The sequence below is a fragment of the Epinephelus fuscoguttatus genome, linkage group LG10 (assembly GCF_011397635.1).
Source record: "Epinephelus fuscoguttatus linkage group LG10, E.fuscoguttatus.final_Chr_v1".
Classification (NCBI taxonomy): domain Eukaryota; kingdom Metazoa; phylum Chordata; class Actinopteri; order Perciformes; family Serranidae; genus Epinephelus; species Epinephelus fuscoguttatus.
In genome coordinates, this window is record NC_064761.1 from 40,381,076 (window position 1) to 40,395,746 (window position 14,671).

At 41.6% G+C, this 14,671-nt stretch overlaps 1 protein-coding gene across 1 annotated transcript in view; it reads right to left on the reverse strand.

Annotated features, from left to right (window-relative positions):
- scfd2 (sec1 family domain containing 2) overlaps positions 1–14,671 on the reverse strand; it is a 131,537-nt gene that overhangs the window by 19,584 nt on the left and 97,282 nt on the right. The window contains exon 6 of the mRNA XM_049588548.1: positions 7,333–7,478. Coding sequence (XP_049444505.1) covers positions 7,333–7,478 — 146 coding nt within the window. The remainder of the gene's footprint in view (positions 1–7,332; positions 7,479–14,671) is intronic.

The window sequence follows — 14,671 nt, forward strand, 5'->3', positions numbered from 1 at the left end:
CAGTGACTTCCTGAAGTCTCCGCTGGCTGTCTGGCAACCCTACAATGACAACAAGGTTCCAGGAAAGTCACTGGCCTGGACAAAGAATACTGAATTATTCCTTTAAAGGACTGAAAGGAGCTGCACTGTAGAACTTTGTTACAACTTTGATTAGATTATAGGAGTAAATAAGATGATATGTCCTTTTTCCAACATAGGTGAACTGGCCCTTCATTTCATTTCATTTTTTATTTATATAGGAAAGGCTCCTCCTTTTCATGTTGTCTGACTTATCAATGTCATTTCTATTTGTCATTGATGCTGCTCCGTTCTGTTCATGGGGGGTCTTTGCTGCTGCTCTTCCTGCCTTAGGCTTTCCATGTAGGCGCATGGAAGGGCAGAGAAGTGTGCTCTTTTGGCCTTAAGGCTTTCCACGCAGGTTTGCGGAAGGGCAGAGAGGTGTGTTTTCTCCGTCTTAGGCTTTCCACGTAGTCGCATGGAAGGGCAGAGAGGTGTGCTCTATCAGCCTTAAGGCATTTCATGCAGGTTTTTGGAAGGGCGAAGAGGTGTGCTTTCTCCGCCTTATACTTTCCACGTAGGTGCATGGAAGAGGCTCTCTGCGTAGGCCCGAGGAAAGGCAGAGAGGCCCCAGAACAGCCAAATATAATACTGCAAATGGAAATAAAGTCTTTGTTTGACTAAAGTGTTCCTGACTGAATTATGTTACAAAATAAAAACAGAAACAATCAACAGAAACAAGACAATAACAAAGCATAAACAGCTGCACAGACATTACAGAGTAGAGGACTTGAGTGAGCATGATGGTTTATGAGATTTAAATCAGTGGTTGCAGGTATGTCCTTCCATCAAATCGTGTCTACATGTGTATTGCCCTTACGTTTTGTTTCACACTCAGCTGAGGTGGTAATAGTTGAAAGTCACGTTGATGTATTATATGTACAAACTAATCTTCCATAATTATAGATAATATAGACAATTGAACACATTCAATACCTCACTGCTTCTGTTCACATGTCTGTGCACATTTTCTTCGGTGGGTAGAACATGTACTTATTCATAGGCCTGTCAGCTCGCCCATGTGCCACAACCTGTCAGTACAGATACAGATGAATCATTTTTTTGATACTACGGCTAATGACTGATTGAGGAACTCTCCCCTTAACTAATTCCTGATCTTAAATTAAACACCACCATTAAGTGTCTCTTAGATGAGCAAGCAGTCAAGCCCCTCTCCTCCGCTGAGGTCAACAGACAGCGTTAGACTCCAGCTGTTACAGGCTCCATCACTTAGCAATCATTGATGTATTTTTCCAGGAAATTCTACAGCATTCAGATACTCAGCATGACATGTGCTCAGGAAATGTGCAGTTTTCTTGCTGCTCTGCAACAAGATTACATGTGACAGTAAGGGAATATCAGTGCTGCTGTCTGCTGATCTGATGAATCATGGTTAGAATAAAGGGAGCATGATTGGAGCCATTACAGAAACAGTGATGTTCTCTTCTATATTATCCATTTGCTGTATTTAAATGAACAATGAAAGCTTAATTACAGGAGCTAACAGCACACAGTGCTCAGTGGTATTCATACAAACATACTGAGATGTAAAATTATCCCATTGACCCACTGCAGTGTTAAAAGATTCTTATTTCAGGCTTTGTGAGCAATAAAATCAACAACTTACATAACTTGCAGTAAAAGAAAAAGAAAAGGGTAAGAGGTTCTGACCCATGTCAAAACCTCTCAGCATTTTATACTGAACCCAGGGGAGGGAAGCTCTCACTTCTAGGAAATCTTTAATAAGAGAAAGACATCTTGACCGATAGGTATTGGTGTTCGTTGGAGGAGAGGATGCATGCTGAGAGACGCTGATGGATTTCTGATGTTCTCAAGAACGACCAGCAACTGTCAGATATCACGCTGTTCTCCTTTTGTATGAAATCATTTTCATAACACAGCAGGAACAGCGACAGACAGTTCTGTCCCAGCAGACACACAATGCTGCACAGGTGTTGATATATTTGATGTCAATGAAATATGTCATTACTTCTGATCTGTCATTTAGCTGCACTGCAATGGAGTATTGAAATTCATTATTTAAACGTTTTGCCGATTAGAGAAAAAAGTAGCATCAGTGTACTCAGACTGCATTTATGATCTCATAGCTGAGTTAGCTGAGGAATAGTTTAACATTTTTGGGAAATATAAAATATGCTCTTTCACATTCATAAATGCAAAACAAAACAGGGATATTAAAAAAATATAAAAAGTGTAAGTGTGGCTTATACGAAAACCATAGCCAGAAGACATACAAAAAAGATTGTTGGTACCACTCTCATGGCTGTACAGTAAATATGAAGCTACTGCCAGCAGTTGGCTTAGCTTAGCTTAGCACAAAAATCATTGTGTAAAAATAAGAAATAGCCCTTTTCTAGCTCGTTCACTGGGACAAGTTGCCAGACAACTAGCTTAGACTCCAGGAAGTTACTGGTCCTAACCTTTAAGCTAAGGTGAGTCAGCTAGCTGCAACCTGTGGCTTCATATTTAGTGTACAGACAGAATGGCATTCAATGTCTTATCTAACTCTCAACGAAAATTCAGTAACATTAGGCCTGGGTGGTATCATTGTATACCAGGGCATTTAGAAATCCTGCCAGTATGATTTTTAATACTATCATCAGTACATGTGCTCCTCTTTCTATTGAACTCATTGTATGCAGACACAGAGAACACCACCAGAGGTCAGTCTTCAGTCTCTACTAGAGCCCTGCGCCGGAGCCCGAGGCCCGAGGGGCACGACAGCCCGACAGCCTTAGGGCCGGGCTTCGGGCCAATTACCACATCATTACCTCGGACATGGGCCGGGCTTTTTTTTTAACCTGCCAATTAGAGAGGTGTGTGTTTGTGTTTAACCAATTTAAACGGCAACACCTGAACGCAGCAGCCGCTGTGCCCCTCCCTCTCCGCTGCACGTCACTCATCATATTTTACTGATCCCATTCGCGCGTCCAGCCCACAGGTCCCGCCACAAACATGGACAACATAAAGAAAAAGACTGAAGATGGTGAACTTAAGACGGTGAGCAACACCAAGGGAAAAGCTCAGTATTGGACAAAGTTTAAACTTGTTACAACCCTTCAAGATGAACCAACCGGGTTTGTTCAGTGCAGTCACTTCAGTAAACAAAATAATCAATTAAACAACCCCAAAAATGCTTCAAACACTTTTCTAAGCAATCTTAAAGGACAACTTCGGTATTTTTCAACCTGGGCTCTATTTCCCCATGTGTATGTGTGCGTATGATTCATGGGTACCACTCGTTCTAAAATTGGTTCAGTATTGAGCCGTGAAACAAGCTAAAACGGTAATGGGGGCAAACATGTCCTGTATAAAAGTGCTTTTTTTTGCCACTGACCGATTCAGATCGCCAGTGCTATCTCTGTAAATAGCATATGGTATATGGGGCAGTGGTGAGTGTGAATGAGTGGAGTCAGCTGTCAGTCAGTGTTGGAGCAGAGAGGCAGAAGTTGTCCCCGTTTGGTGACATGTAAATGAGTATGTGTGTATGAAGTGTGTGTGTTACGTTAGAAGAGTCAGAGTCAGAGGACGCAGTCTTTTACGTGCTACCCCCTGGAGTGTTACCGGAGTTTTCGGAGTGCTCAAATAAACTGGCCTTTTTCCCGAACGCAAGAACAGGATGTCGCGCAACACCCCGTACAGCTTTCATAGGCTGCCTTTGTTGGACGGTGAGATGCTGAAGTTGTGGCTAGTTGTGCTACAAATGGATGCTAACACTCCTGTCCAGACACTGCGCCTTGCAGACCATCGGGTCTGCAGTGCTCACTTCTCCCAAGATGACTACTGCCAGCCGAAGAAGAGAAGACATCCAATCCCGAAACACCTCTTCCTCAAGAAAACGGCTGTCCCATGAGTAGAGAGAGCTACAGACACAGTGGAGCAAAGCTCGTGACATCACACAGCCCAGAGGTAAGGGAAAGGCTAAGTTAGCATGCTATTTACAGAGATAGCACTGGCGATCTGAACCGGTCAGTGGTGAAAAAAAGCACTTTTATACGGGACGCATTTGCCAACCATTACCGTTTTAGCTCGTTTCGCAGCTCAATACTGAACCAATTTTAGAACGAGTGGTACCCATGAATCATACGCACAAATACACATGGGGAAATAGAGCCCAGGTTGAAAAATACCGAAGTTGTCCTGTAATATTGAAAGGAAACGAAATATACCCACTTATGCCATTAAAAGTGCTTAGATAAGACAGACCTCCGACCTTATCTGGGTATATTTCGTTTCCTTTCAATATTAAGATTATTTAGAAAAGTGTTTGAAGCATTTTTGGGGTTGTTTAATTGATTATTTTGTTTTATGAAGTGACTGTGTGCGATGCAACTGCAACAGTTGACAATTCTCATTAAATAGGAGAATACAGTCATTAAGTTAAATAAATTAATATTTAACTTTATCCTTTCAATCAAAATATCACAAATATAGCTTAATACTTAATACGCTGGGCTGGGGCTCCATCCCTCGGGCCAGGGCCGGGCCCGGGCCCAGATAATAGGCCCGTGCAGGGCACTAGTCTCTACTGGTGGAACTGGCAACTCCGAGTGGTTGGGATAATGTTACAGGACTGTAAACAGCTGACCAGCAATGGCAGAGACAGACCGTGGAGACAAACCGCATATTCTTTTCAATCTAACTCAGTGAATGAAGGGTTATTTCAAGGACACTGAAGTTGGCGATTGTTGGAACATTGGAATAACTAACTACATTACTAACAAGACTAACGCAGACAGTCTGGATGAGTTTTATTTTGTTTCTGTTGAGTTTGAATGAAGTGTAAGCCAGTCTTAGTTCCATGACTGAGAGAAACTTGAAATGAAAAGGTGTACAGGAAATTCATTAAAAAAATTGTCTTCATCTCAGTGTTCTGCTGAAGACAAGAGCTCCAACTCCTCCAATGAGAACAAGGCTTTGTACCTCATGGCTTTATGATTGGATAAAAGATTAATGTAAGAATGGGAAAAAGAAAAAAGAAAAGAAAAGAATATAAAAGTCCCTGCACTTGTAAAGCTTTCGTTGAAGCTCGACTCAAGTTTGTTGATGTCTGTGTTACTGGCTAAGAAAATAATTACGACCTCTAAAGAAAAAAAAGATTATGTTGAACTTTCATTGACTCACCTTTATGCTCCTGACCTATAATTCTCTGTAAAAGCTATTCGATCAGAATGAAGGACAGTGGCGGTGAAGCTGCACTGTTGACTGTCCTCAGGAGAAGTAAGAGCCTTGGGTGTGGACAAAGATTCAGAGGCTATTCTGAGTTACATAAGCTTCAAGAAACAGACTATGAAGAGGCTCTCACACTGAACTCCTCTGTGCTGAATGCCTGTGTGACGCAAGCTGGAGACGGACAAAAGCAACAAAGGTCAGAGGTACTCTGCTGAATTCCTGCCGGTGTATTGCCAGAGCAAGTGGGCAAAAAATAGGTAAATAAAACCAGAGTGAAATCAGCTGCATGTAAGGATTATTGATGCCTACACTTCCTGCCTTTCTGGTGAATCGTATGTGTGAATAACGTATGTGTGAATTTCTTGATTGTAAAGCTCACAGAAAAGATGTGTTGGATTTCTCCACTAAGAAAGGAAACCACTCTGCAAAACAAAGTGTGTGTGTGTTTTGATGCTGACACCCTGTGTTAGGGCCAGATGATTCAACAAACTTTACTTTCAATTATCATTTTGGCTTCCAGGGGTTACGAAAACAAGATAATCATGATAAAACGATAATGGTGCTGCATTCTGTTTCGCAATGATGCTCTTGTTGTGTCTTGTATAAGGAATCCAGCACTTTTCTTTACAGCGGTGCACTCAGTGTTGCCAACCTGGTGGCTTGCTTGCGAGATTTAGTAACTCTTTAGACCATCTTAATGACTTAATTTCAGAAAAGGGACTAGTGACAGCTTATTCAGACCATTAGGGAAAATGCAAGAAATATATTGAAATGTATTAAATTGTTATTCATTCCCACGCATGCTGCTCAGAGTAATTGCAGGCAACGGCTCCTCTGCCAACAGCGTGGGGTCTCTTCCTCTCCTCTTGCCCTGTGTTTATAATTATATATAGTTTATTTTCTTTTCTTCTTATTATTTATTTTACATTTTTTCCCCCGAATTATATTTAAAGTTAAAGAAAATCCACTGTTAAAAATGTATTATTTAAATGTATTTAAATAAATACATATATATTTTTTATAATTTAAATTTATTAAATTTTTATCTTTATTTTCTAATTTAAAGGAGCTATATGTAAGAAATCTAAAGCAAATAGTCGTAAAATCCTCCTAATATGTCACAGAGACTAAGGAATAATGTTCATATAACATACTGATTTCACTGACAACAATAGTACAGCCAGAATATTCCCATTTTAAAAAAAAAATTACGGTCCGCAAATCATGTTTATGTTTTGAATTTGTGTTTTGGCCTGTTGCACCACCCACCGCCGTCTACCAGTCACGCAGTCAGTAGAGTCTCAGCATCAGTTACAGTTACGACTGAGCTACAGCAGCACGGCAAGCAGCATTAGCAGTGTCCCGGTACATAGCATTAGCAGCCGGCTCCTCCTCAGCTGTATCCCGGCAGCAGCGTTAGCGCCTTTAATTTAATTTTATTTTATAAAATTTAATTTATTACTAATTAATTAAATAAATGCATGATGTTTCCAAAGTTCCTATGTTAAATAATTGTAATTTAAATCAGGGGTCCAAAAGTGGGTCGCAGGTCCATTCTGAATGGACCACAAATGAATTACAAAAACTGTCTTTTGTAAAAAAAAACCCCCAAAAAACAAAAAAACAACAACTTTATTTTTAAGTGCAGTGAATTTCCGACACAAAGCTTTTCATTTTGAAGTGCTGCTTCCTGCTGTAGAGTGAGTGATAAATGGACAGCTACTTAACAGAGACAGCAAACTAGCCCAAAGACATGGCCAAACGCAAGTATTACGTTGAATGTATTAAACTTTGTGGACCTTGAACTAATGACTAAGGAGTATCTGGACCCTGTGGCTGGACCAGTTGGGAACCACTGGTCTAAATTCATTCATTTCCTTTGGACTGTGGGAGGAAGTCAGAGTACCTGGAGAAAACCCACGCTGACACGGGGAGAGCATGCAAACTCCGCACAGAAGGGCTCCCCCACACTAGGTTCGAACCCTCTTGCTATGAGGCGACACTGCTAACCACTGTTCCACCCACTGATCTAAATATTGACCACAATAAACGCCAACCCTTGTTTGTGTTTGTGTGTCAAACCTGGTGAACTCCATCGCTGGCGGTGTAGACGGAGCGCAGCTGCTTGAGGTGGTCTCTGGTGTGGCTCAAACCTCGGAGGGTCTCGAACATCGCCTCCACAGCAGAATGGGCTCGCTCTGTGGTCAGCTCCTCGGGCTTTGCACAACCTGACAACACACATACAAACACACTCTTGCTAAGTGAAAAGAAATGGAATCATATAATGCCAAGAGTGTGACGTAACAGGGGAGAATTTATTAACAATTGTTCACTCTAGTGTAACAGGTTGTACGGTAGATTCACATAAAATTAGAAACACCCCACGCTCCTTCAACGCTGACCTGAGAAGAAAGCTAAACATGCAAGAAACCATCTGCGAAAAATGGCCTGTAAGATGTAACGCCGTGCTTTGTGTGGGTAATTTTCCCAGCTGGGTGTGCACTGAAACCAATTATCAAGGTAAACGCATGGCAGCGAGAGGACAAGAGCTCCTTTATTCGAGCAGAAAACACTGCTGCCTAATCAAAAGCTAATGTTCCCTCCTTTCTAAAGAAGTGCGTAGGGAAGCAAAGACCTGCTGTGAAATAAACCCAAAACGACAGAGCATAAGATAAAAGAAGGAAACAGAGGGAACGCTACGAAAGAGAGTGGGGAAAAGAGCATAGGAATGTGAAAGTACAGTATACAGAGAGAAAGCAAAATGACAAAGAGAACGCAAAAAAAGACAGAGAATGGTAGTCAAGCAGGCAGTTGTTGGCAAAGCAGGTCGACTGGCACCTGCACTTCCCCCTGGCGCTACTCAGGAATGTCGCTGCCTTCTGTTAACAAGAAGGTCAGCAGTGTTACAAAATATATAAAAGCAAACCTAGGAACTCTAACAGCATAGCTAAGTCTGAAACGCTCATAATGAACAACAAGGACAAGCACGTATGATGGTGTTTTCATACACAACATTGTAGCATGTGTGTATTTTAAAAGAATATTCACACACTCTCAGCCTATGACAGACTTTCACTGACTGGAACTTAAAGCTCCCACTTCCTCCCGGTCAGACGCTTTGAACTGGGTGCTGGGATAAGAAGATTAAGCTATAGGAGCCACTTCATGTCTTCCTCCTCTCAGGGCTTGCCTGGTCCCCTCTGTGATATAGCAAGTATATAATACCTCTATGCACTGGCCTATATAATTCTTTATTTGTAGGGGACCATACATAATGTTGAATACGGAAGACGAGAATGGCCATGTATTTTTTTTTTTTGTGCACTGTTATCTCGTGATAACGACTTATTATTTTGTTATCTCGACATAACAAAGATTGTTTTCTCGTGATAACGAATTAATTATCTCGTTATCTCGATATAACAAAGATTGTTTTCCTGTGGTAATTGTCAAGTCTGATGATTGTGCACTGGTTAATGTGATCGTCTTAATTTCAGCCTACAAGAGCTGCCGTGGTCCTGCTAGATGCCTCCTGCTGCTGCTGTTACCATTAGTCACACTTCTACTGTTATTATAGACATACGATTATTGTCACATACCGTATATTTCCAAATAGTCGCCTGGTGGCAAATAGCTGCCGGGCACCTAATAGCCGCCGGGGGTTTGACCCCATTTTGCGTATTAAACGGCGGTCCGATTAAACGCTGGGGCGATTATTTCCTCAAAAAAAACCCAAAACATGGCCGTTCTCGTCTTCCGTAGTTGAAGATGATCACTACATTTAATGAACTGTATCATAATTATCTGAGAGAAAATTTCTCATCTGCAGTTTCTTGGAAGATCTAAGTAGCAACCTCTGTGGCTAAAAATAAAAGCCAATGCGTAGGTGCTAAAAACTCAAATGGCCACTTGAAGCTGGCTCCAAGAGTGCATCAACCCTCATTGACCCCCCATGTTAAAATGCCCAACTTTACTGCCGAAATAAACATGTTTACAGCTTGGTACAAAAACAGTTTGGGCCTATTGTAGCTAATTTCCCTGTTCATGACACCTGTACAGGGGTAATGTTTTGTATAACTCATCTGTTTAAATGTTATTAAAGCTTAAAATTATGCTACGCTATCATGCTATCATGGCGTCAGTGTTGGTTGGGTAACGTAACTATGGTGTAACCCCATATCTACAGAGTCTAGAGTGTTTCGCCAGGGCCATACTGCCTGTGAAGCGCAGCGCACCGAAATTCTCGCGCGAGCTGGAGCACCTCCGTTCACATCAGACGCGCATTTCTCCGCGCCGGTCGACAAGCGATTCTGCTCCCAGCTGTTGTTTTTCCCATCATGGGTAACTGCCCGGCTTGACACATTTGCTCGCGGCTCGCGCAGAAAATAGACCAGACGCCAAAATAATCGCTGCAGGGCCGGCGGTGGAGCTGCGTGGCGTGGCTGGTGTGGATGACACAATCGGTTAACATGGGCGCCGAAAGGAAACTGGCTTCACTTCTCGGCGCTTCGAGGCTATTCGCGGCACTTCCCGGGCGGTGTGGCCCTGGCGTTACAGTGTTGACGTTTTTCTGTAGGCTGATGTAGAAGTTAGCATTGCCTTGGTTCCCTCGTCAAAAAGCCAGATTTGTACAATGGATTTATTGCAGAAAAAAAGCTCTGTAGCAAACAATCTCTCAGTGAAAGGCAGTTAAATTTGCTGAGCACTCCAATGTTGATTAGACTAATCAGACTCAAAAGGCTGTTTATGACTCTAGCCACCGCAGGGTTAACATCAAGTCCCCGAAACTCATTTTGAGCTCTTACAAGATTATGTAACAACATATGAGCTCACATATTATACTGCCCTACTTTGGAATGACAGCACAGATAGACACATATTTGAACGTTGAAGATAAGATCTAACATTCACAGGACATATGGTAAAAATCTCCCTCAATAAACACGCTGACTGTTACTGCCTGTAACATGCTATAAATTGATAGGATGTAAGGAGAGCTATGTCACTTTTACGCCTTCCCCCTCTAACTGTAAAAACAAGTTATGACTTTCCAAAGGCTGCAATCTGACCTGCATGAATATGTTGCTTCACTTTATTTGGAAAATTATATATGATGTGGAATAAATCAATGTCAGTGCAGTTAGATAGTGCAGACTGAACAGCTTGACTCTGTCAGGCTTTAATCTCTGTTATTTGTTCTCTGTAAGCTCCTTTTCCTTTCCATATAGGCGATATCAAATTTAGCACGGCGAATCTTTGTTTTGAGTTGCTGTCTTGGGGAATGTAAAGTGTCTGGCCTGGCGGTTCGCTCTCCGACGCTGCACTGGCTGTGAGGTAAACTCTGGGGAAAAACAGCAGGGCTATTTAATGGAGCTGAGCGTGAAGACTCAGTCAGATGTGGGTCTTATCTTTCCAGACACCCGCAGAGGAGAAAGGCATCCTGCAAAACAAACTACAACTGATGTTTGTCTCTGAGCATTTACACTGCTTCAGAACACTATGAGAAATAAAAGCTGAAATACAACATGATAATATTCTGTAAATGTTACATAATCTGGCAGTAACCATGTGTGAGACCTCCTGCATAGGTTGTGTGCATTTATAATGCATTAATAACAGGAGTTCACAGGAATGGGAGCAAGCTGGATACATTACAAGGCCTGCTGTCTTAGAAACAAAGGTGCTAACTAGAACCATGTAGGATTCTTCAGCTTCCCATCATAGGAGAATCCTTTTTGGTTCCTGGTAGAACCTGTTAAAGAAGTCCCACCTGAAACCCCTTTCAGAGGGTTCTACCTAGGATCCAACAAAACAGGTTATACCCAGAACAATCTGTGTGAGGTTTGACCCAGGCAGGAACCCCTTTTGAGAGGTTTTACGTTCCCCTGACCTCTCTCGGGTTCCATCGAGAACCTTTCACCTTCTAACGAGAACTAAGGATGTGCGTGATAAGTCAACAGGCCGATTAAACATTGCTACCTTCGCTAGTTAGCACTAGAAATGCTAGACGGTCAAACTTAGAATTAAAATTATTTTATGAGATTTTTTTGCAGACAATGTTTAAACTTCAAATTCGTTTTCGTCTCTAAATGTTTTCTTACTTTTAGACTAATCCAATAGTCTGAGTTAAAACTTCTGTTTAAACATAAGTAAAATAAGTAACATCCCGACTGAGAACTCCTTTATATTCCAAGGGTTTTATCTAGAACCTATTGGGGGAGATCTACCAAGGACCCTTATGATTTACACTAAAGATGGTTTTAGTGTAACACTATCGCCTTGGGCTGACGGACCCACGCCCAGCAGCCTTGGGTTTGAAGAGGCTCCTAACGTCCGAGGCAGATGAGGTCCAGGCCAATACGCAACACTTATCACGTTTCATCACGTTTTTAGGGGTGGAGTTGTTGTGAAATCACCACCACTTCACTTCAGCCTTTAGTATTTCAATTGCCAAGTGGATCTCAACTCTACCAGGATGCTTAGTAGCAGAGTGGACTCTATCTCTGCCCATTACCCAAATAACATAGTGTCTGTTCAATAGACTGAATCACAATGCTTATTTCAAATAACTTCCAGGTGGAAAATCCTCATGACACATACATAAAATGAAACGGCGCTGAGAAAACGCTGCTGCAATTGGTTAGTTTTTAGCCACCTAAAAAAATGCCCACCAAAGAAATCAATATAAGTTTAAGTGTGCACGGTATTTAGAATATTTTCAATGTTTCGCCTTTCCCTCAGACAGCCTTTTACGACCAGAAATTGACGCCATTGGGTGAGTCCACTTTCAAAAACTATACTGTAACACCACTGAGCAGAACACTGAAGTTGCTGGTCTTATGCGGCCTTGATTAGTTAGTGTGTAAGATAAAGTGATGCAAATATTTAAAGCTTACCCTTGATACTGATATTGATTTCTTTAGGTGGCTAACATATGTTTTGCTGCAGTCCTGTCCACAGCAGTAACATTACAATGCTTAGCTTCCGTGCCTGTAGATTTGGTTTATCAAAGATTTATAGCTTTACATGTTACGCTAATGGCTGAAAATGACAATAGAAATAAACAAGTTTGCTGATTTTACATATCTTAACAATTGAAATCAACTGCCAGTTTTCAACCCGGAAGAACTCTGTCTTCCAAAAAGGGTTCTTAATGGAACTTTTAGTTGTACCCTTTATCAAAAACCCTTCTTCGAAACAGGGTTATTCAGAAGCAAGTGGATCTACGTACAACCTCACCCCTTCAGGAGGAACCCTTATTTCTAAGAGTGCAGGTAAGAGGGAGGTGTGTAAATCTGTTGGAGTGCTTGCGTGTCTGCTGTGAGCGAGCTGGTTGACTTGTTGCCAAAGCATACAGAGCAGGCCCGGGGCTAGTTCTGCGGCTGTGGCAGGCCGTAGGATGCAGGCCTCGCCTCCCTTGAGGGAGTCTGTGGTTTAGATGTTGATCATGGCACTGCAGACCATGAGCAGGAGCAGGACCAGGTGCTGATCCGGGAACATCCAGCTTGGCTGTGAGGCTGAACACCTGTGTCTGAATTCATCTCACGCCACGCCACCCACCATAACTGCATCACACCACATTTACACCACAACATGCTGTCTGATGTCTCTCATGCAGATGTAAGCCAAATTCCAGTTTGCTCAAATCAGGCGCATAATAAATGCCTATTTAATTGCCACCTGACTGTCTTCTTGTGAAGCCAATCGGAAATGATGAGTGAATACATGTCATTTGAACAGCTTCAATGCCATCTACATCTATACACATCTACTTCCCAAAATAGCTCGGTTTAAGAGTCAACAACTTGTTTACAAATGAAAAAGTAATATCCAAGACTGACTCAGCACTGCAAGGCTAAGAGAGAGATTAAGGAGAGAGACAAAGTGGAGAGAGAACGCAGTTTAGTCTTGATTCGGAGACCAATAAGAGTTCAGGCAGGAAATGGCTGATTGAGGGTTTTCTTAATTAGATCTAACAGAGCCGGAGGTGAGCAATGGTTATTAAGAGGGCTGTGAGTGTAACCTGTGACGCTAAAAAGGTGGAACCTACGAACCAGAGAGGCACAGAGGAATGTATCACTAATGAATGGAACTGGATAGGGATTAATCAAAATCAACAAAAAACAAAACAAAGTACCGCAGAGAGGGAGAAGCGATGCAATCAAAGACAATGATAAAGACATTCTCATTTTAAACCTGTGACGGCAATGAGCTATGTTTTCATCCTTGTATAAATGTCAGGTTGTTATCATCTCATCAGTGGGTACGTTTACGTTTACAAGAAAACTAATGTTGTTCAGAATATGATAATATTGCGAATGTGATGCAGGTCATGGAAAGAGCTTATTCTGTTTGGATATTCTGAATTAGGTTGGTAACATTTTCTGATTAAGACATGTGGGATATGCTGATATTATTTGAAACTGATCTCATTTTGGGTTATAACCTCAGTTTGTGACACGCTGCCTCTTGCCTTTTTACAGTCAGCTCTGTGCGTTGCCATGGATGCCTTGTATGTAAACCAGCTAACCAATAGTTTGCAAAGCTGGGCTAGTGATATGTGCCCAAAAGAAAAGCCCACATTTCTGGTCGGGCGGAGAAACACACCTACTTTAAAATATTAGGAAAGACTTGAATATCAACAGACCTTTGTATATGCACCAGCGTCAGCCGTTCCACCTTCCTATATTTTGACGTGATAAACAACATATGAGGGCATGTTAACTGGAGTATGCACAGTTGCATGTGCCTTTCTGCTACAACACATTGCTTGCTGAATTTAAAGAATGAAAGGAAACTGTTTCAACACTCTTGTATTAAACAAATTGAACATGAACTGACCACAAGAGGCACCGCTAAAAAAACATGAAAATTACATTTTTAACTAAAAAAAATCCCTGAATGCAGTCTTTTGCAACATGTTTACTGCACAAGTTGATACTGCGATGACAATAAAAAAGTGATATACTGTGCAGCCCTACTTTTAATCAGTGTTTTTGCCTTTAAAGAATAATGCTGCTGTCATTCTATATTTTTGTTATTGTTAACCAACTCCATGAAAAGATCAAAACCAACAATACGTTATTTTGTCTCTTAATACTTTCCATCTGTGGCCCACAGCCCCAAGCACCCTAGTTCCTACTGAGGATGTAAGTCATTAAAATGAATTACAAATACATACCCAGTATTCATCAGGTTGTATGGACAGACTACTGGTGTAGTCTAAGAGGAATTCACTTATTATTAATCCAAAGAAGACACAAGAAACAGTTTTGGTGTCCTATTGAACTTGTATGTTCCACCATGATTTGACCAAGATCTGTGTGGATGCTGCTCATAGTTATGTTTGTAGAAAGGTACAACAACACAAATACTTCCTTATGAAGTGCAGTCATCTCTCTGTTCAACTAAAAGCTGGTTA